At 47.3% G+C, this 20,150-nt stretch overlaps 1 protein-coding gene across 1 annotated transcript in view; it reads left to right on the plus strand.

The window, feature by feature from the left end:
- The window catches only part of LOC119461268 (trichohyalin-like), a 127,593-nt gene that overhangs the window by 96,546 nt on the left and 10,897 nt on the right, over positions 1-20,150 (plus strand). Inside the window, 8 exon segments of the mRNA XM_049672162.1 lie at positions 2-424; positions 2,333-2,512; positions 3,923-4,125; positions 10,334-10,469; positions 13,560-13,691; positions 15,065-15,219; positions 16,771-16,918; positions 19,776-19,865. Of these exon segments, the coding sequence (XP_049528119.1) occupies positions 2-424; positions 2,333-2,512; positions 3,923-4,125; positions 10,334-10,469; positions 13,560-13,691; positions 15,065-15,219; positions 16,771-16,918; positions 19,776-19,865 (1,467 nt within the window).

Genomic DNA, 20,150 nt, shown 5'->3' on the forward strand with positions numbered 1-20,150 from the left:
AGAACTCCAACAGTTGCACAAGGAACTGAAGAAGAGCACACAGCAAATGCAGAAGCTCGAGACCGAGAACAAGGAGCTCAGGGCCAAGCTGGAAAGAGCTTTGGATGCAGCTGCTCATGCGCAAAAGCAGTCGGAAGAGACCCACGCCGAGACTACGAAACTAAGAGAGGCAAACCGAATGCTGAAGCAGCAGCAACAGCAACTCCAGCAGCAGGCCACTGGTGGAATGAAGGAAGGCGAGCGCGAAAAGATGCAGAGGGAATTGGACAGGATGCAAGTCGAAATGGAGTGTCAGAGAGAAGAAGCATCGAAGCTGAGGAAGCAGCTGGAACAGTCACGGGCGGAAATCAAGAATTTCTCAGTGGAGCGAGATCGCTTCCAGGAGCAGCTGGAGAAACTGGTTCAAGAGATCGAACGGAGGGAGGTCAGTGGCGCCCCATGTGTTCGTCAACGAATGACCCCCAGCACGTCCGTTCTGTTACTTCGGATCTGGTCCTAGTGGCACATTACTTCTGTTTTGTTGGTGAATGGTTCAGCGAATCCTTTCCTTGAGTTCCGTTATCTTTTTTTTTCAGTATGACAAGTTATCTCTGTTTATAAGTAGTGGTTGATTTTGTGATGTTTGGTTTCATACTTCATGGAGTATTTTTCTTTTAGAAATGAGCTTGCTTTTTCTTCTGCCCACGCGATAACTAGGGCGATAATTTTCGTTTTATCTCTCTTATCTTTGGCTTTCCCTGACAATGCGCATGATTGTTGACGTGTGGCTGGCTTTACAGTACCGGCTTTATTATTTTTGCATGTATGTAGCCAACAAGGAAAAGGAGCATGCTGGCTTGAACGACACCATTGTTTGGTTCCAGTAGTTATTCTGAAGAGATGTAACTAGTGCCCGCATTCAATGTCTTCATTCGCGATTGTTGCTCAGGGCAAAGCGTATCAGTGATCCAAAAGAAAGTGACTTATATCGGAAGGTCTGTTTACCGAGGAAGCAACAGCTGTGACACGTTAGACGGCTGCGGAAATTTGTGGAGTCGTACAGCGCGGAGAATGATGGGTGAAGACGCGTTAAACAATCTGGCTTTGTTGTGCGTAGTTAACTGCGCGATAACTCTACGGGATATTCACTAATTTCAGTTGTTGCTCTTCTGAATTCGTGGCATGTCACGGCGTAGCGCAAGCTCGCAGCTATACTGATCATAATCATGACTAAATGGTATCGCATGTACTGAACTTAGCTTAAAGACATTCACCTTGACACGTCCTGGAAGCTGTGCAGGTTTTGCGCGTTGAATGAGCAAGCGCTGAACGTTGAAAGCTGGCATAAACCGCTGTATAGGTGCGTGGAATTCTTTTTCACAACCTTGCTTCTCGATCTTTTAACGTGATAGCGTTAAGGGCACCGTGTCGCCGAAAATCCGGTGTCGGCGTTAGCGTCGGCGTCTGGCAGAAATAATCATGCCGAACCACATCATCCCGAACCACCCCGACCGGGCAGGCCCTTCGCGTGGCGCAAGGCGTTAGTGAACCAAAATTTAATTTCTCAAAGTAAAATCCGTCAGAAAAATCGCAAAGTACGACTTAACCACAACCTACAGACATGATAGCGCCGGATTGTAATTTGAATATACGAGACGAAAGCCTGATAAGCAGCCAGGGATCTTTGAATGCTATCATGTTCCACTCTGAAAGGCAAAGCTTACGCGTCGTCCAATTCTGATGGTGCGCGGCTCGGCTCAAGCAAGCAACGCTCACGCAACAATTTTGATATCAGACGGCATATATTGCCCCTGGAAAAATTTTCTTCCCAGCAATGCAGTTCTGTTTAAAAGTGAAGCCGTTCTTAAGGGGATCGGTGTAAGCTTGATTTTTGTAAGCTGGCTTTCCCACGTTGCGTGTTGCAGTGAAGCCTACTCATAAAGTAGGCTTCACGGCGAGTGGGGCCCGATAACGTTATCGCGTTCCGCTCTTAAAGGCGAAGCTTAACCGTCCTCCAAATTTTTAAATCTACTTCCGTCCTTTCTATATAGCCACAAATAGTGCAGTAAATTTGTAGTCATTGCCGCACCTCAACGTGTTCACGCAGCTTTTGTTATCTCTTCTTTCTTTTCATTCCTCGACTCCCTTCTTCCTGCCTAGGGTTGCAAACTGGACGCGCTTCTGATTGATCCCCATGACTTTCCCTTGCTATTTCACTGCATGCTATCTTTTGCACAATACGCATCTAGATACAGCAAGCTGCAACTCGTGCAGTTTCCGTGATAGTCTCTCAGTGTGCATATCTCTTTCTTGAAGAAGCTGGTCACTGATTGTTGCGTGCTCAATTCTATAGACGGAGATCCAGAACCTTCGCGCGAAAGGCGCCCAGCCTCAGGCGAACCCCAAAATGGAAGCCGAGCTCGAGGCCCTCAGGAAGAGGCTCGACGACCGACAGAAGCAGCTGGACGAGTTCGAAAAGAGGCTCAAGAAGAAGAAAGAGAAGCTGGAGCAGGCCGAGGCTGCCATGCAAAAGGTTCGATCGCGTTCTGTGCATCCGATTTATGCAGTTCCTGGTCTTTCGCCTGCTCTTCCCACTCTCGGCATGTGTCTTCGCGCTTCGTATTTAGCGACACCGTTTTTTCCTCCTCCACCTCCTCTCTACTCCATCCCATCATCGTCATCATAATCATCTCATATTTAGCGTCCGCGTAAGCGAAAACAGGCATGCACGTATTATCAGAGCTATATTAGGCAGTCTTATAATAGCGTACTAAAGCAAATGTAAAGGCCTTACGTTCAGCATGAAACAGCCTTCTCTTCACTGGGAATGCTCCCGACGTCATCGGGTTCATGAGTCGGTTTCTATTATAAGCTAACGTATACGTTATACGCAGCCATCACATACGATAAAGATAGCATTGGCAACCGTGGTGACACCTGTAGCTTTCTCTTCTATGTGATTTATTGCCGTGGGGGCGGCGCTCTCGCATCGGTAATTTACAATCGGTAAATTGTTAATGAAGCTTTCGCTTCCTTTAACCTCACCTGAATCAGAAGTTACGAGCGGCTAGTACCGTTAGAGCGGTTAGCACTCGCACGTCCTTAAGAAGCTCGGGGGACTGAGGAACACTATTCCTCTCAATATCTTGGGTCGCAGAGCATCTAAAATTGCCCAAGGGCTCCAGTCCATATTCCTTACAAGAAAATTTCTTTTGGCAGTCTACATACACTAGTAAGCCTCAAGACATTTGCTATAAGATCCACAGACTGTCTATAGACAAGTCTATAGACAGTATGCGGAGTTATGCCCTTAAGCTTTTTATGAAATTTGTCTATAGAATATCTATAGACTGGGAATCGGCTGAAAGAAATAGACCCTAATGACTATTGTCCGTAGATTGTCTATAGACTCGAAACAGTTACCTTCCTTCCAAACGCAACGCGATGTTGCACAGGCAATGACGCGGAACTCACAATTTGGTTAAGCTAGGACAATAGTGCGATAACTTAACAACACTCATAGCAAGATAGGCAACGCCGTACACAACAAGGAATATACTATATATATTCGAAGCCTTCTCTGGACCGGAACAGGAGTTATTTCACTCACTCACTCACTCAGTCATGCTGTTGAATTCCCTTGTTGTTTTCTGGAACATTGTTCAAAATAGGTTTACGGTAGCGCGATTAACACACAGTGTAAAAAATATATATTAGCGCCGTGTGTGCCCCTGCGTGTCTTCTTTTGTCCTGTCTTTTAATCGCGCTACCGTAAACGCATTCAAGATGCGTTACCTACAAGCCCGCATTGCAACCCTCGTGGAAATTGTTCAAAAGGTGGATATTTGGCAGGCGCGTCACTGTTTTTCACGTCTTCGTGTTCGGGCGTCGTCAACCTGTCTCGCAGTTTACTAACCGCGTCTTCTTTTCTCCGCGTCGTCAGGCCGGCAGCACGGAGACGGAGCAAGAGCTGGTCCGACAGCTGGCCGAGTTGAAGATGCGCTGCGCCGAACTGGAGACGAGGCAGCCACCGCCGCCTCCGACTGGAGGAGCCAACGAGGCCGAGCTGGAGCGGCTGCTCCAGATCATGTCTTCCCTCGAGGAAGAGAAGTTCAATCTGAACGCACAGATCAAGCAGCTGCAAGAGTGAGTACACGCAACTTGCGCGCAGTTAGGCGGAGAACAGCTGTTGCGGCTAGTTCGATGTTTCTGTAGCATACCTAAAAGGACACCAATGAGGAACGCCAAGTCAGTTCATTCGGATTTTGTGTTCTTTCAGAACTGTGTTATCATTTGTTTGTAGGTAGGGGGTTGTTTGCTGGCGAAAAAAAAATCAAGGTGCGTGTACTCCTTTTTGAATGAATCACCGGAACCTCTGAGCTGTTGCGGCAGCATGACGTCACTGATTTTAAAGCGTTTCTCACGCATTTCGGTATTTAGGTGCAGGCAAGGTACTAAGAGCTTGCCATTTTTACTATTTGGTTCCTTTAGAATGTAATGTACTTCAAGTTACCGCTAACTACAGATTCTTTCAGATAAGTCATGAAATCTTTCCTCTTGTGAGTTACTAAAATTCAACCAACTTAGTGTTGTTCTTAGTAGCTAGTTTTTACCACCATCTGAGGTAAATAATCAACAATAATTCGTTAAGCAACCTTTAAAGCATTGTTTTAATGAGAAATTTTCAAAGTAAAAGTTGTCGAGTCTATTGATGAATACCAGTGTCAAAATATTTTCCTTCCGGGATGATAGATGGTGGGGTTTTAATTTTTCTATGCAGCAAAGAAAGCGCGCTAGAGTTAAAGAAAAAGACCACGTGACTACGCCCTTACGCGCAGGTCACATTGGGGCCCTCAAACTAGGGTGCCTTGATGTCCTCCGGGAGGAGGACATTCAGGCACCCTACCTCAAACATGATACCAGCGAACGATTTACGCTGCACGCAGCATGAATAGGCATGAATAGGCAGCACGAAAAAAATTGAGGAGTCATTCCGCACTGTGAAGGTCGATGACCAGCGAAGCTGTAGCACACCACACAGGGTACATGTACATTCAAGGGTACATGTATTTATTTTGCATCATTTGTAAATGGTATTGGCGAAAACTTTGTGATTACTGTGATATACACTGATTGGTTCGGTTACAACCTTAGACAGATCCTTGGCCAAAGTTAAATCTATACACGACCGTTGTTGAGTAGTTGAGTGACTTGGGATTGGTGTGGCACTTCAAACCAAACTCTTCTAGCCCGAACTGAGTGAACCATATCTTGTCTGGTTTCTAAATGTCCACATCGAAGTCTCCAACGGTAATCACAGGGGTAGTATCATCATGGCTAACCTATGCAAAGTACGTGGTCACGAACTTCTCGATATCACATTTGGATGTGCTTGGAGATATACTGTATACGCAGCGGATATCACAATTCCATCTTTCGTTTTTTGCGGCACAGACATCGCCACAGTCGCTAGAATTGTCCTCTGGCGAGTCAATGGTGTATAGTTGTGTATACATTTTGTCCTTTGCGTTTATGGCAACGCCTGCTGCTCGTGAGTCCACGTGCTGTCGACAAACGGTACCAGTATACCCATCGACTTGAAGCCATGCTTCTTGATTGATCTATTTCATTAATTATTATCATTATTATTATTAGCAACGGAGTGCTTGAGGCAGGCTTCACCTCTGCTGCGGGTTGGCTCACGCGCATCTATTTTATTGTTGATGCACAAACACGAAATATACATCAAATCCTAGCCATATACAGCTTCGCTGTAAAGATTACAGGTTGTCGCCCCACTTGTCATCTTCGATACATCGGCATTCGCCGACAAAACCTCCTCGCCTTCTACGCTGCGTGTCAACAGCAAAAAAAGAGACAAAGCTTCAAGAATTGCCATGCGTAATTTATCGCATATGCACTTGCATTTTTAAATAGGCAATATATCTCGGCAAAAGTGGCAGCCAAAACCACTGTATTCGATCCACCTCCGTTGCTCAAGGCCCGTTCGTGCATTCGGTCTGCGTGCGGCATGGTTCGTTCGTTCGTGGCACGTTTGAGTGCACTAATCTCAGAGTGCTAAGCGCGTAGTCACGTGATACTTTTTTTCGAACGTCGCGCTTTTTCTTTGCAGCCCGGAAAAAATTAAAACCAGCGCAGCTATCAGCACGAAAGGAAAATATCGTTGCTATTGATCCCCCCGATAGTACTCCGATCCGGCTATGTTCCACAGAGCCTATTCGCCTCCCTCACCTTGCCGTTACCTACATAGGTGTTTCACCCGTTCCGCCCGTTCCAGACGGTGACTACATCGTATCCCCTAATCCGGATGTCCTGCTCTCGCATAACGTCGCATTTCCTCACACCGTCATTACCATTACGGACAACACGCCCTGTCTTCCGCTAGTGAACTTTGGACTTTGTGCACAAGTTCTCCCGCGCGGCATATCACTTGCGCAAATCACGCCGGCCCGAGACTACCACATTTCTGGTTTAACTGCTGACTGATGATGATGATGCAACTCTTGCTGTGCCTCCTGCCCCTTCAGACTTGAATGCCCTAATAAAATGATTGCGCCCGACCTTCCGCCCCAGTGTGCCAATGAACTACGTTGCCTCCTTGCCTCGTACTGTGACTTATTCGACCTTGGAGACCATCCTCTCGAACAAACATCTGTTGTCAAACATCGCATTAACACCGGGGATGTGAGCCCAATCCATCGGCAACCCTACCGCGTCTCTCCTACTGAGCGAGACATCATCCAACACGAAGTTGATAAGATGATTTCTCGTAACATCATTGAGCCTTCTTGCAGCCCGTGGGCATCCCCTGTTGTACTAGTTAAGAAAAAGGACAACAGTTGGCGATTTTGCGTAGATTATCGGCACCTAAACAAGGTAACCAAGAAGGACGTCTGTCCGCTACCACGCATTGACGATGCCCTGGATTGCTTCCATGGAGCACAATATTTTTCATCCATAGACCTTCGCTCCGGGTACTGGCAAATTGCCATCGATGACATGGACAGTGAGAAAACAGCTTTTATTACTCCCGACGGCCTTTATCAGTTCAAAGTGATGCCTTTCGGTTTCTGTAATGCCCCAGCCACATTTAAACGAATGATGGACGCCCTCCTACATGGTTCCAAGTGGTCCATCTGCCTCTGTTACTTGGACGATGTGATCGTTTTTTCTCCGACTTTTGTGACGCACATCGAACGCCTATCGACGGTCCTATCTGTTTTTCGTTGGGCGGGGCTACAACTCAATTCGTCCAAATGCCATTTCGGTCGTCGTGAAATTTCTGCGCTCGGACATCATCGATTCTTCTGGTGTACGTCCTGATCGAGATAAAATCCGGGCAGTGAAAGACTTTCCCGTGCCAACGTGCGCCAAGGACGTTCGCAGCTTCTTGGGCCTCTGCTCCTACTTTCATCGGTTTGTCCGCAATTTTGCGGACGTTGCACGCCCTCTTACTCTGCTCCTCAAGAAAGACGCTGCCTTCATTTGGGGCCGTGAGCAAGCTCGTGCTTTCCCTGAGCTCATCCGGCTGCTTACTTCCCCTCCCATTCTCACTCACTTTGATGCATCAGCTCCAACAGAAGTCCGTACCGATGCCAGCGGCCACGGTAGTGGAGCTATCCTGGCCCAGAAACAGCAAGGAAAAGAACGTGTTATTGCTTACGCCAGCCGCCTTCGTTCCCCTGCTGAGCGCAAATATTCTATCACTGAGCGCGAGTGTCTGGCTCTCGTTTGGACATTGGGAAAATTCCGCCCCTATATGTACGGCCGGCAATTCACAGTCATCACTGACCACCACGGTCTGTGTTGCCTTTCTTCCCTGAAAGATCCTTCTGGGTGCCTTGGCCGCTATGCTCTGCGCCTTGAAGAATACAACTACTCAGTTGTATACAAGACCGGCCGGTTACACCAAGATGCGGACTGCTTGCCGCGCCATCCTGTCGACCCACCTGACGTTTCTATTGCCGACATTCCTGTCACCGTTCTCTCTTTGAGTGCTTTTCACGATATCGGGGCGGAACAACGCCGGGACGACTTCTTAAAAGACCCTATTCACCGGCTGACTTCAACGACGCCCAACCCTTCCCTTCGAATGTTTGAACTCCAGGATGGCATATTGTACCGCTGTAACATGCGCCCTGACGGCCCTGACCGACTCTTAGTTGTCCCTTCGCATCTGCGCCGGACTGTTCTCGCCCAGCTTCATGATGTGCCGAGTGCCGGTCACCTTGGCGTGTCACGGACTTACGACCGTGTTCGTCGGCGCTTTCTTTTTTTGGACTGGTCTTTACCGTGACGTCTGGCGTTACATCGCTGCGTGTGACCTTTGTCAACGACGAAAAAAGCCGACCACACTCCCTGCTGGCCGCCATCAACCACTTGGCGTGCCATCAGAACCATTCTTGCGTGTAGGCATTGATCTTTTAGGCCCATTTCCTACATCTGTTTCGGGAAATAAGTGGATTTCTGTAGCAACAGACTACGCCACCCGATACGCAATCACACGGGCTCTTCCGACAAGCTGTGCAACCGATGTCGCCGATTTCCTACTAGAAAACGTCATCCTTCATCACGGTGCCCCTCGACAGCTCCTCACCGACCGAGGCCACTGCTTTCTTTCTAAAGTTGTTAATGACATTCTAAATTCGTGTGCGACTAAACACAAACTTGCTACTGCTTACCACCCACAAACGAATGGTCTAACCGAGCGTATGAACCGAACCATCACTGACATGCTGTCCATGTATGTCTCCGCTGACCATCGTGACTGGGACGTTGCATTACCATTCGTTACCTTTGCCTATAATTCTTCTCGCCATGATACCGCAGGATTCTCTCCATTCTTCCTCTTGTTTGGCCGCGACCCTACGCTACCTTTCGACACCCTTCTGCCTGATAGCCTGCATTTCACATCAGAGTACGCCCGGGACGCCATACTCCAGGCACAAGAGGCACACCATATTGCCCGACGTCGACTTGTGGACTCTCAGGAAAATCAGCGGCGCTTATATGACACCCGCCATCGTGACGCCCACTGCACACCCGGCGCCCTGGTTCTCCTTTGGTCTCCGTCGCGACGCGTTGGCCTCTCGGAGAAGTTGCTTTCACGCTACTCTGGCCCTTACCACGTCTTGCGTCAAGTAACCGACGTCACCTACGAAATCGCCCCCCTTGACCATGGCTCAGCCTCATTCCGATGTAGTCCACGTCGCGCGTCTTAAGCCGTATCATTCGACCGACTCCTAACCAGCACCGGATCGGTGCTTCAGCCGCCGGGGGTCATGTGACAGAGCGATGAAGAAGACGTTTTGTGATGACTTGAAGAAGACGACTCTCTGGACTTCGCGAGCTATGATCTTGTCAGCCGCTGCCATTCTTGTAAATACGGTGTAAATATACTCCTTACTTCTTTTCCCCGTAACATTTTTATTTGGACATTTCTCAACAGGATCTACAATGTCCATGTTAAATATTTTGCATTTATACCAAAGCTTGAAATGTTGGTTAATTAATTATTGTTAACTAATTACCTAAGCTCGTAGTCAAAATATACTTCGAGTTGCTCAACAGGACAGAAACAATACTAAGTTGGTTGCATTGTCGTAACCCACACGTGGATTTTTTTAAAAGTTTGGCTCGACTTAGCTGAAACACTATGTATACGCGTGCAAACGATGTCAAAATCAATTACGTCTAAGGCGAGCTGGTGCACTTGAGGGTCGCGTGGCCATACCTCTTTCGTTTTCATGACTTTTCTTCCTGACCAAGCGTGCTGTCATGGTAAGAGTGCCCGTTTTCCTATTGAAGTAACGTAATTTATAATTACAGTGTCACGGAATGTTTCCTCTGCGGTGAATGTTCAAGCTCAAAGAGCGCGAGAACGTTTCTTTCAACACTCGAACGACGTCACACAAATCCACAGCGGTCGATCAAGGCATGTCTCATGCTGGAAGCCAACGTTCCGACGAGGGGCCTGCCTTTGTTCTGACGTAAACAAGTCTCCTTGCCGAATTGTTAGCTCCAGCAATGTGGCAAGAACTGCTCCTGTCCTCGTTTCATTCTCTCTCTCTGTGGTCCTTTGTTCGCGCAGTTAAAAGATGTTTGCTAACGAGGCATCTCTTGTTCTATATTGTTGATCACCTCAAGTCTCCATCTTCCTGCGAACCTCTGTCGTTTAGGACTACACCAAACCGTCATTATTCGAGGATGGTATTTTATAATCGTGTACAATTACAGGACAGGATGCTGCAACATTCTGTTGGGGCTTAAGTACTTCTCGTCGTGGTGGCTCTTCTGCGTTGTTTCTGCTAACCTTCTGCATCTGTGTCCGCAGGGCGCTAAAGGACCGAGACAGCAAACTGAATGCGCTCAAGCGGAGCCAGCAGACAGACAAGACGCGAAGCGCCCAGATGATGGACGAAGCTCGCCGGAGAGAAGGAGACCTCGGTCGAGAAGCTTCCAAAGCTCAAGTGAGTGCACACGTCTGTTTTTTTTTCTTCTGTACGGTGGCATGTAGCTAACCCTCAACGAGACCTGCGATGTGTAGTAAATGGGTAGTAGAAATTTTGCCCAGAGGCCCTGAGATTGTCCGGAATTTCTGCTCAGCAGGTCTACGACAAGCAGGTTATAAGAAAGCTTTATTTGTCTGTAATTTTCTTGGCCGGATAACATTGAATGATGTTAGACAACGTTGCGCTGCCATGTTGGAGTGTGTTTGTGTACACTCATGCAAGAAGTGCATTCATGATAACCTTAACCATGACCTTCGATATGATTCGTCTGTCGTTTCTTCGACAGACGTCTCCACGAGACGCGTTCTGTGGCCGTTTGAGCGTCTTCATGCTAGTACAGTTGAAATGCCTTGGTCGGCACCGAAACTATCGGCTAACGCCCGAACTAGTGTGATTCAGTTCGAATGGCTGCAGAGTTAGCTAGGTTAAGCATCGGATGACTGCAGTCACATGACTAACAAATCGAGGTAGGAAAGGCTGCCCTAATATGAGCGTTGAAAACAGCTATTGTCGGCTATTATTGTTGGAAACTAGAACCACGGAGTGGTTGTCTTGCTGGCCCGAACGCATCATTGGCGAAAAAATAAACTTCTCCGCCTACGCAGTTGCCTCCGAGATTGTTGACAGTATCGCAAGCCGTGGCAATGACCATTATGAATGAATGTAGCGTGCGTCGAGCATCTCAGAGGCTAATAAAAGAGCTTGTAGCTTCTAGCAGTGGCTGGTGTGACCTTTATGGCGCTTCTGTGAATACGGCCCCAGACCCCCACGGTGCCAGATTCACTAAGCACTGTCATAAGGCGTTATTGGTGTGGTATCGACCAGCTGCATATCATTAAGCATGATTGGCTGGAGTGATGGTCCAGGCCGATCACACAAAGAACTATTACGTAAGAAAATTTAAGCCTTGCGAATTTGTGTGTGTACTCAGAAAGGCCGTTCGTACGCCATAGTGGTTTGCATGAACAGGATCTGGGCAACCGAAATCGCGAAGAATGTCGTAATTAAGGCGCTGACAATGACGACATTTCTTCGGAAAAATTCCCCGAATTAACAGCTATTGACCCCAGATTACTTCCAAGTAAAGTTTTGAAAATTTGTCGGGTAAAGGTTTTTTCACCGCATAGCAGAGGTGTGTTAGAAAAAGCAAACTTACGAAAGGGAACAGCGCAGTTTGGTGTTTCGAAATTTCATGTTGGCGTTCGTTTTCTATGCTAAGTATTAAAAATAGTCAATGTCTTGTTGATATTAGTGAAAGGAAAGGGGAAAAAGATACAAGATAGGTGTGTTGCGTCTGTGGTAACACTGACGCAAGACACGTGCAAAAAATAAAGCACTGAAAGAGTAAGAATTGATGAATCAAATGATTACCGAGAACATACCCCGTACAATGTAGCCGCGAAGCTAAATATGCCACTGCAGAAATTGAGAGCGGAGGCAGCTTTTAGAGAACAGCAAACAGTGGCATCTTACACGCCTGTAAATCATGGCGGGACGAGTCTCGCGTTCTTGTGCGGACATCGTTGTCACCCCATTTACTTTTCACGAAATAAATGTTACTAAGTTAACAAGCAGGGTAGAAAGCAAAAGTTTAAAGTGACGTAAAGGCTCACTTTTCACGGATCCGGGGCAACCAAATGAGAAATGACAGAGAGAGAGAGAGAGAGACAAACAAAGAAAGGCAGGGAGGTAGCGCCCGGTTGGCTGCCCTGACTTAACCTACACTACCGGGGAAGGGGCAAATATTAACAAGGAAAGAGGAGAGTGAGATGTCATCACGTCTTGTGGGTAATACTGAGAACGATTCTTAAAAAAAGGCACTCAAGTGGTTGTGACTCACACAAGCGTGGGTGCTGGCTTGACATTATAAGGAGTGTCCATAAATTGCGAGAAAATCTTTTATTTTTTCGTTTCTTTATTGGTTGCTGTGATTCCGCGAACGTCTTACCCTGGTAAACAATATCCTATGTTTATTTCGCTCAGCCACATTTGCCATTCATTTCAGGCTCGTTTCAAATGTGTCAGTGTTCGCAACTGTCTAATGTCATCTACGCTGCCTTTATCGTTCTTTTGCAGGCGCCTGGTCCAGCCAGTTTCTTCACGAGTTTTTTCTAATGTTCGTTTCGTTATGTTCACGTTCTGTGTTGACGTTTGAGACTCACGCTGGGGCGTTGGTTTTTCGGGCTTGGAACGATGCATGCTCGGAGGTGTTGTGAGCCTTTGGATTTGCCTCTCATCTAACGGTGAATACCGAGCACTAAAACCTACGCGCAAGATTCGTTTATTTTTTTCCTTTTTTTCGCAGTTGCCTATAAGCGTGCACTATTATACGAGGAGTCGGTTACCGAGAAGCTGCGGAGTAAAGCTAACTATACTGCCTTAAACGAAACGAGACGGGATCTCTCGCCGGCGCTGAAGGACATTTACATGTTGCATATACATATACACTATAAGTATGTCTCGTCGTCAACGCGTTGCAGCGTCATTTCACTTTCGCTTGTTCTATAAGCACGTGTGTGTGTACGTTTGCGGTGCGAATCTAACTTGTACTGTGTATGATCCCCATGATCTAAGTGAGTCAACCGGTTTTTCTTTTTTTTTTTGCGCTGAGTTGGGCAAGCCTTCTGAACATTCGGGTGTCGACATTAAGATTATGACAATGGTGGCCTGTTGACGCATGTTGTTAAGCCCCGAGAATGATTTTTTTAACTGTCCGTCGACGCAGACTGAAGACTGATGAATATGGGCGTTTGGGAGTCAATGGAGCAAAAGGCCGTTCGTTACAATATTCCGTTGTTTTTCAACCTTTTCGTTTGCCCTGTGAATGAGTAAAAATTTTTTTACGTTTACTTTGTTGCATCTCTGGCTTTGTTCGCGACTAAGTTGGGGTTCGTGCATTGGTTTTTTGTTTGTTATTATTTTGGTTCGGTTTGTGTCACACTGAGTTTGAGCTGTTCCCGGAGGCGGCGGAGTCGTGGAACGGGCCATACTCACAAGCCGAAGCCGGTGCCACCCGAGGGTTGCTGACAGTGTCGAGACGATCTGCAGGAGGAAGTGACGCGGCAGCGGGAGCGCATTGAGGCCCTGGAAGAGGCCCTTCGGGAAAGCGTCGAGATCACCGCCGAGAGCGAGGCCGAAGTGGTGCGCCAAGAGTCCCTGCTGAGGAAGGCCCAGGAGACGGTACTGTACGCCGTTCCACGTTGTATCAGCGTGTTATTGTTCTCTCTGTTGCCTTCACTGTTTCTTTGTAAGCTAATTGTGTGAGCGTTCATTGCGGATTACTTGGTCCCCTGCTAAGCTCGAGGATAAATCGTTGAGTGCAAAAGTATAAAGCATAGGAAAAGGTATTGATAGTGCACGTTGTTTCACTTATAGGTTACGTTGTAAGGACATTGTGCGAGCTTCAACTGCATCACACTCGTTTCCCTACTAAGCGTGCACATAAATATTTTATTGGAGTATAAACTATAAGTGTGAAATATAAAGGAGCAGGCGTGTAGCGACCCCGGGAAAGGGTATTTCACCAATGTTGGCTCTGTGCTTTCGTTCGCAATGTTGTTTTGAGCGTTACGCTATGAATCGTTGTGAGGTCGTCACTTGTGAGTTTTTTTTTTTTTGGCAAACACGTTTACCAGCTGGAAATGCATGTATATGTGTATAAAAGCATAGGCTTGAGACTCATCACGCAGCTGCTCGGTTTAAGAGAACCAGGAGTTGTCCATAAAAAGGAGAGAAAAAAAAGACATTCTGCTGTTTTCCGAACGAAACAGGCAAGTACCGCTTTCTACGTCGCTATTAATTAAGCAAAATTCACCACGTAGGACGCACTGCTCCCACGCGAAATTTGTTCGCATACTATCCACTAGCATAGCCGTGGACCCCTTATCTTGGACCCCTTGTCTTCTTTTCTCTTTTCTTGCTGGGGTTCTACGTGCCAAAACCAGTTATGATTATGAGGCACGCCGTAGTGGAGGGCTCCGGATTAATTTTGACCACCTGGGGTTCTTTAACGTGCACCACAACGCAAGCACACGGGCATTTTTGCATTTCGCCTCCATCGGAATGCGGCCGCCGCGGCCGGGATTCGATCCCGCGACCTCGTGCTGAGTAGCGCAACGCCTTAGCTAACTGAGCCACCGCGACCCTTATCGGTTCAACACTTAGTATACTGCGTTTTCGATTGCTTGTAAGTATTTATTATATGTCATTATTTCTTGCCATTATTGAATATCTGCGGCGCACTTAAAAAGCAGTGGAAGTGAACAGGACACGAGGAAAGGTGATCTTCAGCTGGAGTTTGAAGGCCAGTAGCTGAGAACCAGTTTTCCTGCTGTCTTACTTTATTTCTCTCCTTTCTCTCCTCCTCCTCCTCCTCCTCCTCGTCCTTTTTTTTAAATAGAGATTCAGCTGAAGACCCGTGTTCCTCCTGTTCTATTCTCTTCCTTCGTTAAAACTCTGGAAATATTCCGATATTTTACATCCGCAAACAGTTTGCCCGGCGTCCCCTCTTCTTGCCGCGGTCACAACAAGTTTCATTTTTGCCGTTCTCACAGGTAACGGACTTGGAAGCCCAACTTCGTCGCGCGAAGAGCAGCGAATGCGTCCGCTGTGGCAGCTGCCCCGACCTCAGGTTCCAGATGAAGGACGTTGGCTGGAAGGCCATGTGGGCGGAACGGAAGCGCCACCTGGACGAGCTCTACGACATGAAGTGAGCAATGCCTGCAAACAACTTTATCTTATCGCGAGGAGATGTTCGTCTTGGCGCTGTAAAAACATGATCCTGGAATCAGTGGTGTAGCCAGGAATATATTGAGGGTAGGGGAGAGCACGCACTTAACCGGGGCCGAAGAGAGGGGAGGGTGGAGGAACAGTTGGGGAGGCGGCATCGCGGTTTGAGATTGTTAGCGCTAACAAAACGCGCAACGTGAACGAGAAGCACACAGGACACAATGCTAACGTAGTGTCCTGTGTGCTCCTCGGCATCCTGGTACACATAAATGTTTGAGGAAGAGGGGCATATGTTCGGTGTGTTCCTCTAGCTACGCCCCTGACTTCAAACAAATCACATGAGAGCAAAAATTACTGTAAAGGCTAAGGAAACTGTAGTTGCAAAAACTTGGGACGTGCATGCATGCCTTGTGGCGAAATATGCCGTGACGGACGGAGAAAAAACAAAAATGGCCTTGCACGTATCGCGTCTTAATTCAAAGGTTCGTCGCCAGAATTAACAGTGCAGCGATGTATGCTGTGCTTATTGCCTTTATTTCTTTCTCTTCGTTTTTGCAGCGTGGTTGAATGTAAGGTAGGAAACCCAATAGTATTGACTCGTCGTTGAACATGGGCAGGACTGAAATTGAAGGAGAACGTAAACGGGATGATTCCGAGGCGAGCGCCATCTGCATACTTATTTTATAATATATGCACGCGCTCATAATGTATCGGGAATTTTTCTTCAAGTCCGTTTAAGGTGTTGAAATGCTCCCAGGTGACCATCGGCTGTAAAAGCATTAGTTGTTTGGTTTTGTTGTGCGTTATAAAGCACAAAAGTGAATCGATACTGTATTTGTGTGACCTCTGCTTCCTGCTTTGGGCAAAGTATACACGTATACATAAGATAATCCAAACTTGGTGTTCGTCCACTCAGTGGAAATGTGTTGAGTCTTTAAGTACGAAACTCGCCGGCCCTCATGCTTTGCTCGAGTGGCTGTAATGCGATAGCATGGACGTCCGCGTCACTTCATCTATCTTATTTAATCCGCCAACAACTTACCGCTTAGCACAAGACGCGCCAGAATGATTTTGAACTTACGCTAATGTTATCTTTGATTCTATCTGCTGTGTCTGTTGTCACCAAACCATGTGTAATATGATTATATGCGCGACGCGAATTCTTTAGCACTTCTTGGAAGGCGCGCGGGGACCAGCGATTACGCTGGAACCGTCGACGAGCCATGTATAAAAGCCGATGCGCTTGACCCGCTGATCAAGTTTTCTACGATCGTCGACTCTAGTCGGCCACTATTGTTGTGATTGACTCTTACTTGTTTTTCCGAGCACAGGTTCGCCCCATAAAGAGTTAGTTTCGTGATTCACAGTTTTCGCTACTGTGTTCTTCGCTGTCACTACAACGAGACAATATTACTGTTCAGTGTCGGAGACTTCAGGAGAACCGGCGTATTAAGCATGACGGGGCCGATGACCGTGAAAATCACAAGTCACCGCACGGATCTTGTATTGTCTAACATAACGTGGTTCGCAGGTTGGAGGCGCTGTCGTCGGCCATCAGCGAAAAAGACGCGCACCTGGCGCTGCTGGAAGAACAGCCAATCCAAGACGAGAACACCAAGCGCCAGGCGGAGAACCTGCGCGCCGAAAAGGAACGCCTTGTTCAGAGGATCAAAGTGGAGGTGCGGTACACATACGTCACAATACACCTTAGGAACAATGATAAACACACACTGCAGCCTGCGGTATACGGCGTAGCAACACGAACATTTCTTTGAGCGATCGAAATTTGTCAGTATTCCCTTCAGACGCTGTGCGCACAACTGAGCGTGCCAAGACAGTGCCTCGAAAGCAAAAGTAGCGATGCAAATAATGATATTTAAAACGCGTCACATACATCTTGAAACACTTCTTATCGAATCAGTGCTGCAAGTTTGAATAATATTTGTAAGGGTATTTTAGTATAAAGTGAGTTGGGAGGTAGAGAGAACGCTGGGTGAAATTGCGGTTGGTGTCAGTATGTCGTCACGTCGCCGGTTCACTTCTTGCATTGTTTTATTGTCATATTATGAAGTTGCGTCCAAATCCACACCTTAGTGGTGGCGCCCCCTGGAGAAACAAATGCCTATCTTGAAGGTTATGCTTTTGCTGGCTGCATGTGGTGCAAGCGACTGTGGGAGCCGGAAACACGTCATAAACGTCGGGCTTTGGCCGCCACCTATTATACGCACGCTCGAGGCGCAAAAACGATGTCGGCACCACCGCCTGTGTCGTGTTGTCTCGCTCGGCAGCGCATGCGCGGTTCACTCACTGAGGGTTAATGGGCCTCCATAGAGGCGCGCAGTGCGTTTGGGGGCTAAAGCCAAATGGCTGCTTATGCCAAAAGCGAGCTAAAGACACTCGCTCAATCGCCTCGGTTGCGCAGCCAAGCAGCTAGCGTTCTGCCTTCCTCTGCTGGCACGAGCTTCGTGCGCGCGCACATTATAAGCACCTAGCGTTACTGCTGAAGTGCTGTGTGTATGCACTGGTCTGAGCGCTGCGGCCAGTATAAACGTCAAGCTAACGTCATCTAATATTTCAAAGGGCGATTACTGACGCCGACGGTTTTCAGTCGATCTCATCTTGTGCATCATCGAGCCACGACTACAGTGGCTGTACCACGACGCTCCTTATTACGCCAGCATTGTGAGACGCCCAGTAGTTCCAGGGCGCTTTGCGTGCATATGATGCGCCGAAACAACGCGTTGCTAGGCGTATAGATTAAGACACCGTCCGAAACGTTCAAGCTCAACGTTAAACTCTGCTATCATTGTCAATGCTTCGCCCTTCGGGTAAAACTGAAAACGTTGATGTGTTTAGCCTTGTTTTGGAACTAACCGCGACATTTTGTGTCTAGCCGCTTTTGTGGGCGGACTCTCAATACGGTGCAGTCTAACCAAGCCTACCACAGTGGTAACTATGGCGGCGGCTGCGTATGGCGAGGCCGTGCGGGCGCTTTCTTGAAAGAAATACGCGTTGGGAACAGAGTACGCCGAGTGCTGATATCTTTGTGTGCGATGTGTTCTTGCGGCTTAGTTGGCTTTGAAGCGAGACGCACGAGTCCTATCCTTGAAAGCGATCGTCTTACGTGACGGACGGACTGACCGACTGGTTTCCTGGTTGGGTACGCATAGAAATGCTTAGCATTTCGAAACCCTTTCCTCGTGACAGCTGGCGTTATTAGGCGCCGTCGTTTGAGATGCTGCGTCTGTGGTCGTAGTCGCTGCACGAGTTCGCGAACTAGTCCTTGAGGATGTGGTGCTCGAAGTAGCGATTGGCTCCCGCGTACGGGTAAGGCACGGTGTGAAGAGGAGCACCGCCCATAACACCTAGTGCAACATAGTGTCAGAAATATAACTACTTCCCAAAGCATCCTAAATGCAGTCTTGGATCCCAACCGAGTTTCGTTCTTCATATTTCTTTTTTTTTTCACGATGCTCTAGACCACTCACATATTTCGTGTGACTGGATATGTGCTTTCCAAGTATGCTATGAAGTAGTTGATGTTCTCATATTTGACGTCCCTGTAGAAAGTTCTCGCACAGAGTTGACATTCCGCAAACTTGGCGAAATTTAGTAAGGAACTGAACATTCTTGATACGTTTTGCAGCTGTGTGCTTTTCATCTATACTTCTTCGTATGCTTCTTCAGCGGACAGAATTAATTCGTGCCTGAAGTGGGTATATATAGATCAGTCTAGTAACCATAGCATGTCCTAATGCATTAAACTATACCTTCTTCACATGACATAAAGATATGCCTTTTGTCCAAATTTACAAGTTGATCAAATAGGCGAAAGCGAGGATTGTATTTTGCAGCAATCACATTACGCTGGACGAAACTAGAAGCTACACTTGGAGCAATTTGGTTTCAAACTGCACTTGCGTAAGCGTGAACCACATTGGAGCAAACGCGAACTGCGCCGATGATGCTCTTAACCAGATAGCTTCAATGTCAAACCAGTAAATAAGCGTCAGGCTCTGCTCATTGTAGGCAAGCTTTAACTGACTTAACGAAACTTTGATTGCTATACCTTATATATCTGAGGAGATATAGGCCATGGTGACAAGAAACAAACCTCTTTGGTGATACCATTAACGCCTCGAGCTCATCTGATCTCTTTGACATAAATGCCGCGGAACGTTCAGTGCAAGGAGCCAATGTTATGTCATCTAGTTCACAAGCTTTAATGCGAGAGCATTATATGCCCCATTACGCGACAACCTGGCGTCGTCGTAGGTGGCTCCACGGTTCTGGCTCTCTAAAAGTGTGCCTAGTGTGTGCATGATTGCACACGTCACGTCGCAGCCATCTGGCTGACTAAAGGTTTCACCAAAGGGACTATAATGCTTTGCCATTCCCACACGTAAGCATTCTTAAGTGTCTCTGCCGAATTTTATTAGCACATCATGTTGTTCTGACAGAACATAATCGACTAAGCTTTAGTTAGCGATACTTTATCAACCCCACTTGTCAAGCTGTCAATTTCGCTTGTTGCAGAACGAGAGCCGGGTCAAGATGATCGCTGAAGCTGACGACGCCTTGCAACGAGTCAACGGCACTGGAGATGACGACACGGTGAATGAGCAGGTACCATTATTGTTCCATTAGTTTTGTGTCTATGAGTGGGTATACACTCCCGCACATGCAGCGCATCGACAGACTTTACGTTCTCAGTCATTGTTCACAGAACAAAGCATTTAGAATAGTGTTTAATTAATGTAGTTGGTTCATAGCTTAGACGAGTTTTGAACTGCTGAACTGAAAGAAAAAAAAGGAACTAAAGAAGACAGACGAAGACGTTACTGTACTAACAACTGGATTTGTTTTCCCTCTTGCCGCTACATAATATAGTAGTGCGCGCGCTAAAAGGAA

The sequence above is a fragment of the Dermacentor silvarum genome, chromosome 8, assembly GCF_013339745.2.
Source record: "Dermacentor silvarum isolate Dsil-2018 chromosome 8, BIME_Dsil_1.4, whole genome shotgun sequence".
Taxonomy (NCBI): Eukaryota; Metazoa; Arthropoda; class Arachnida; order Ixodida; family Ixodidae; genus Dermacentor; species Dermacentor silvarum.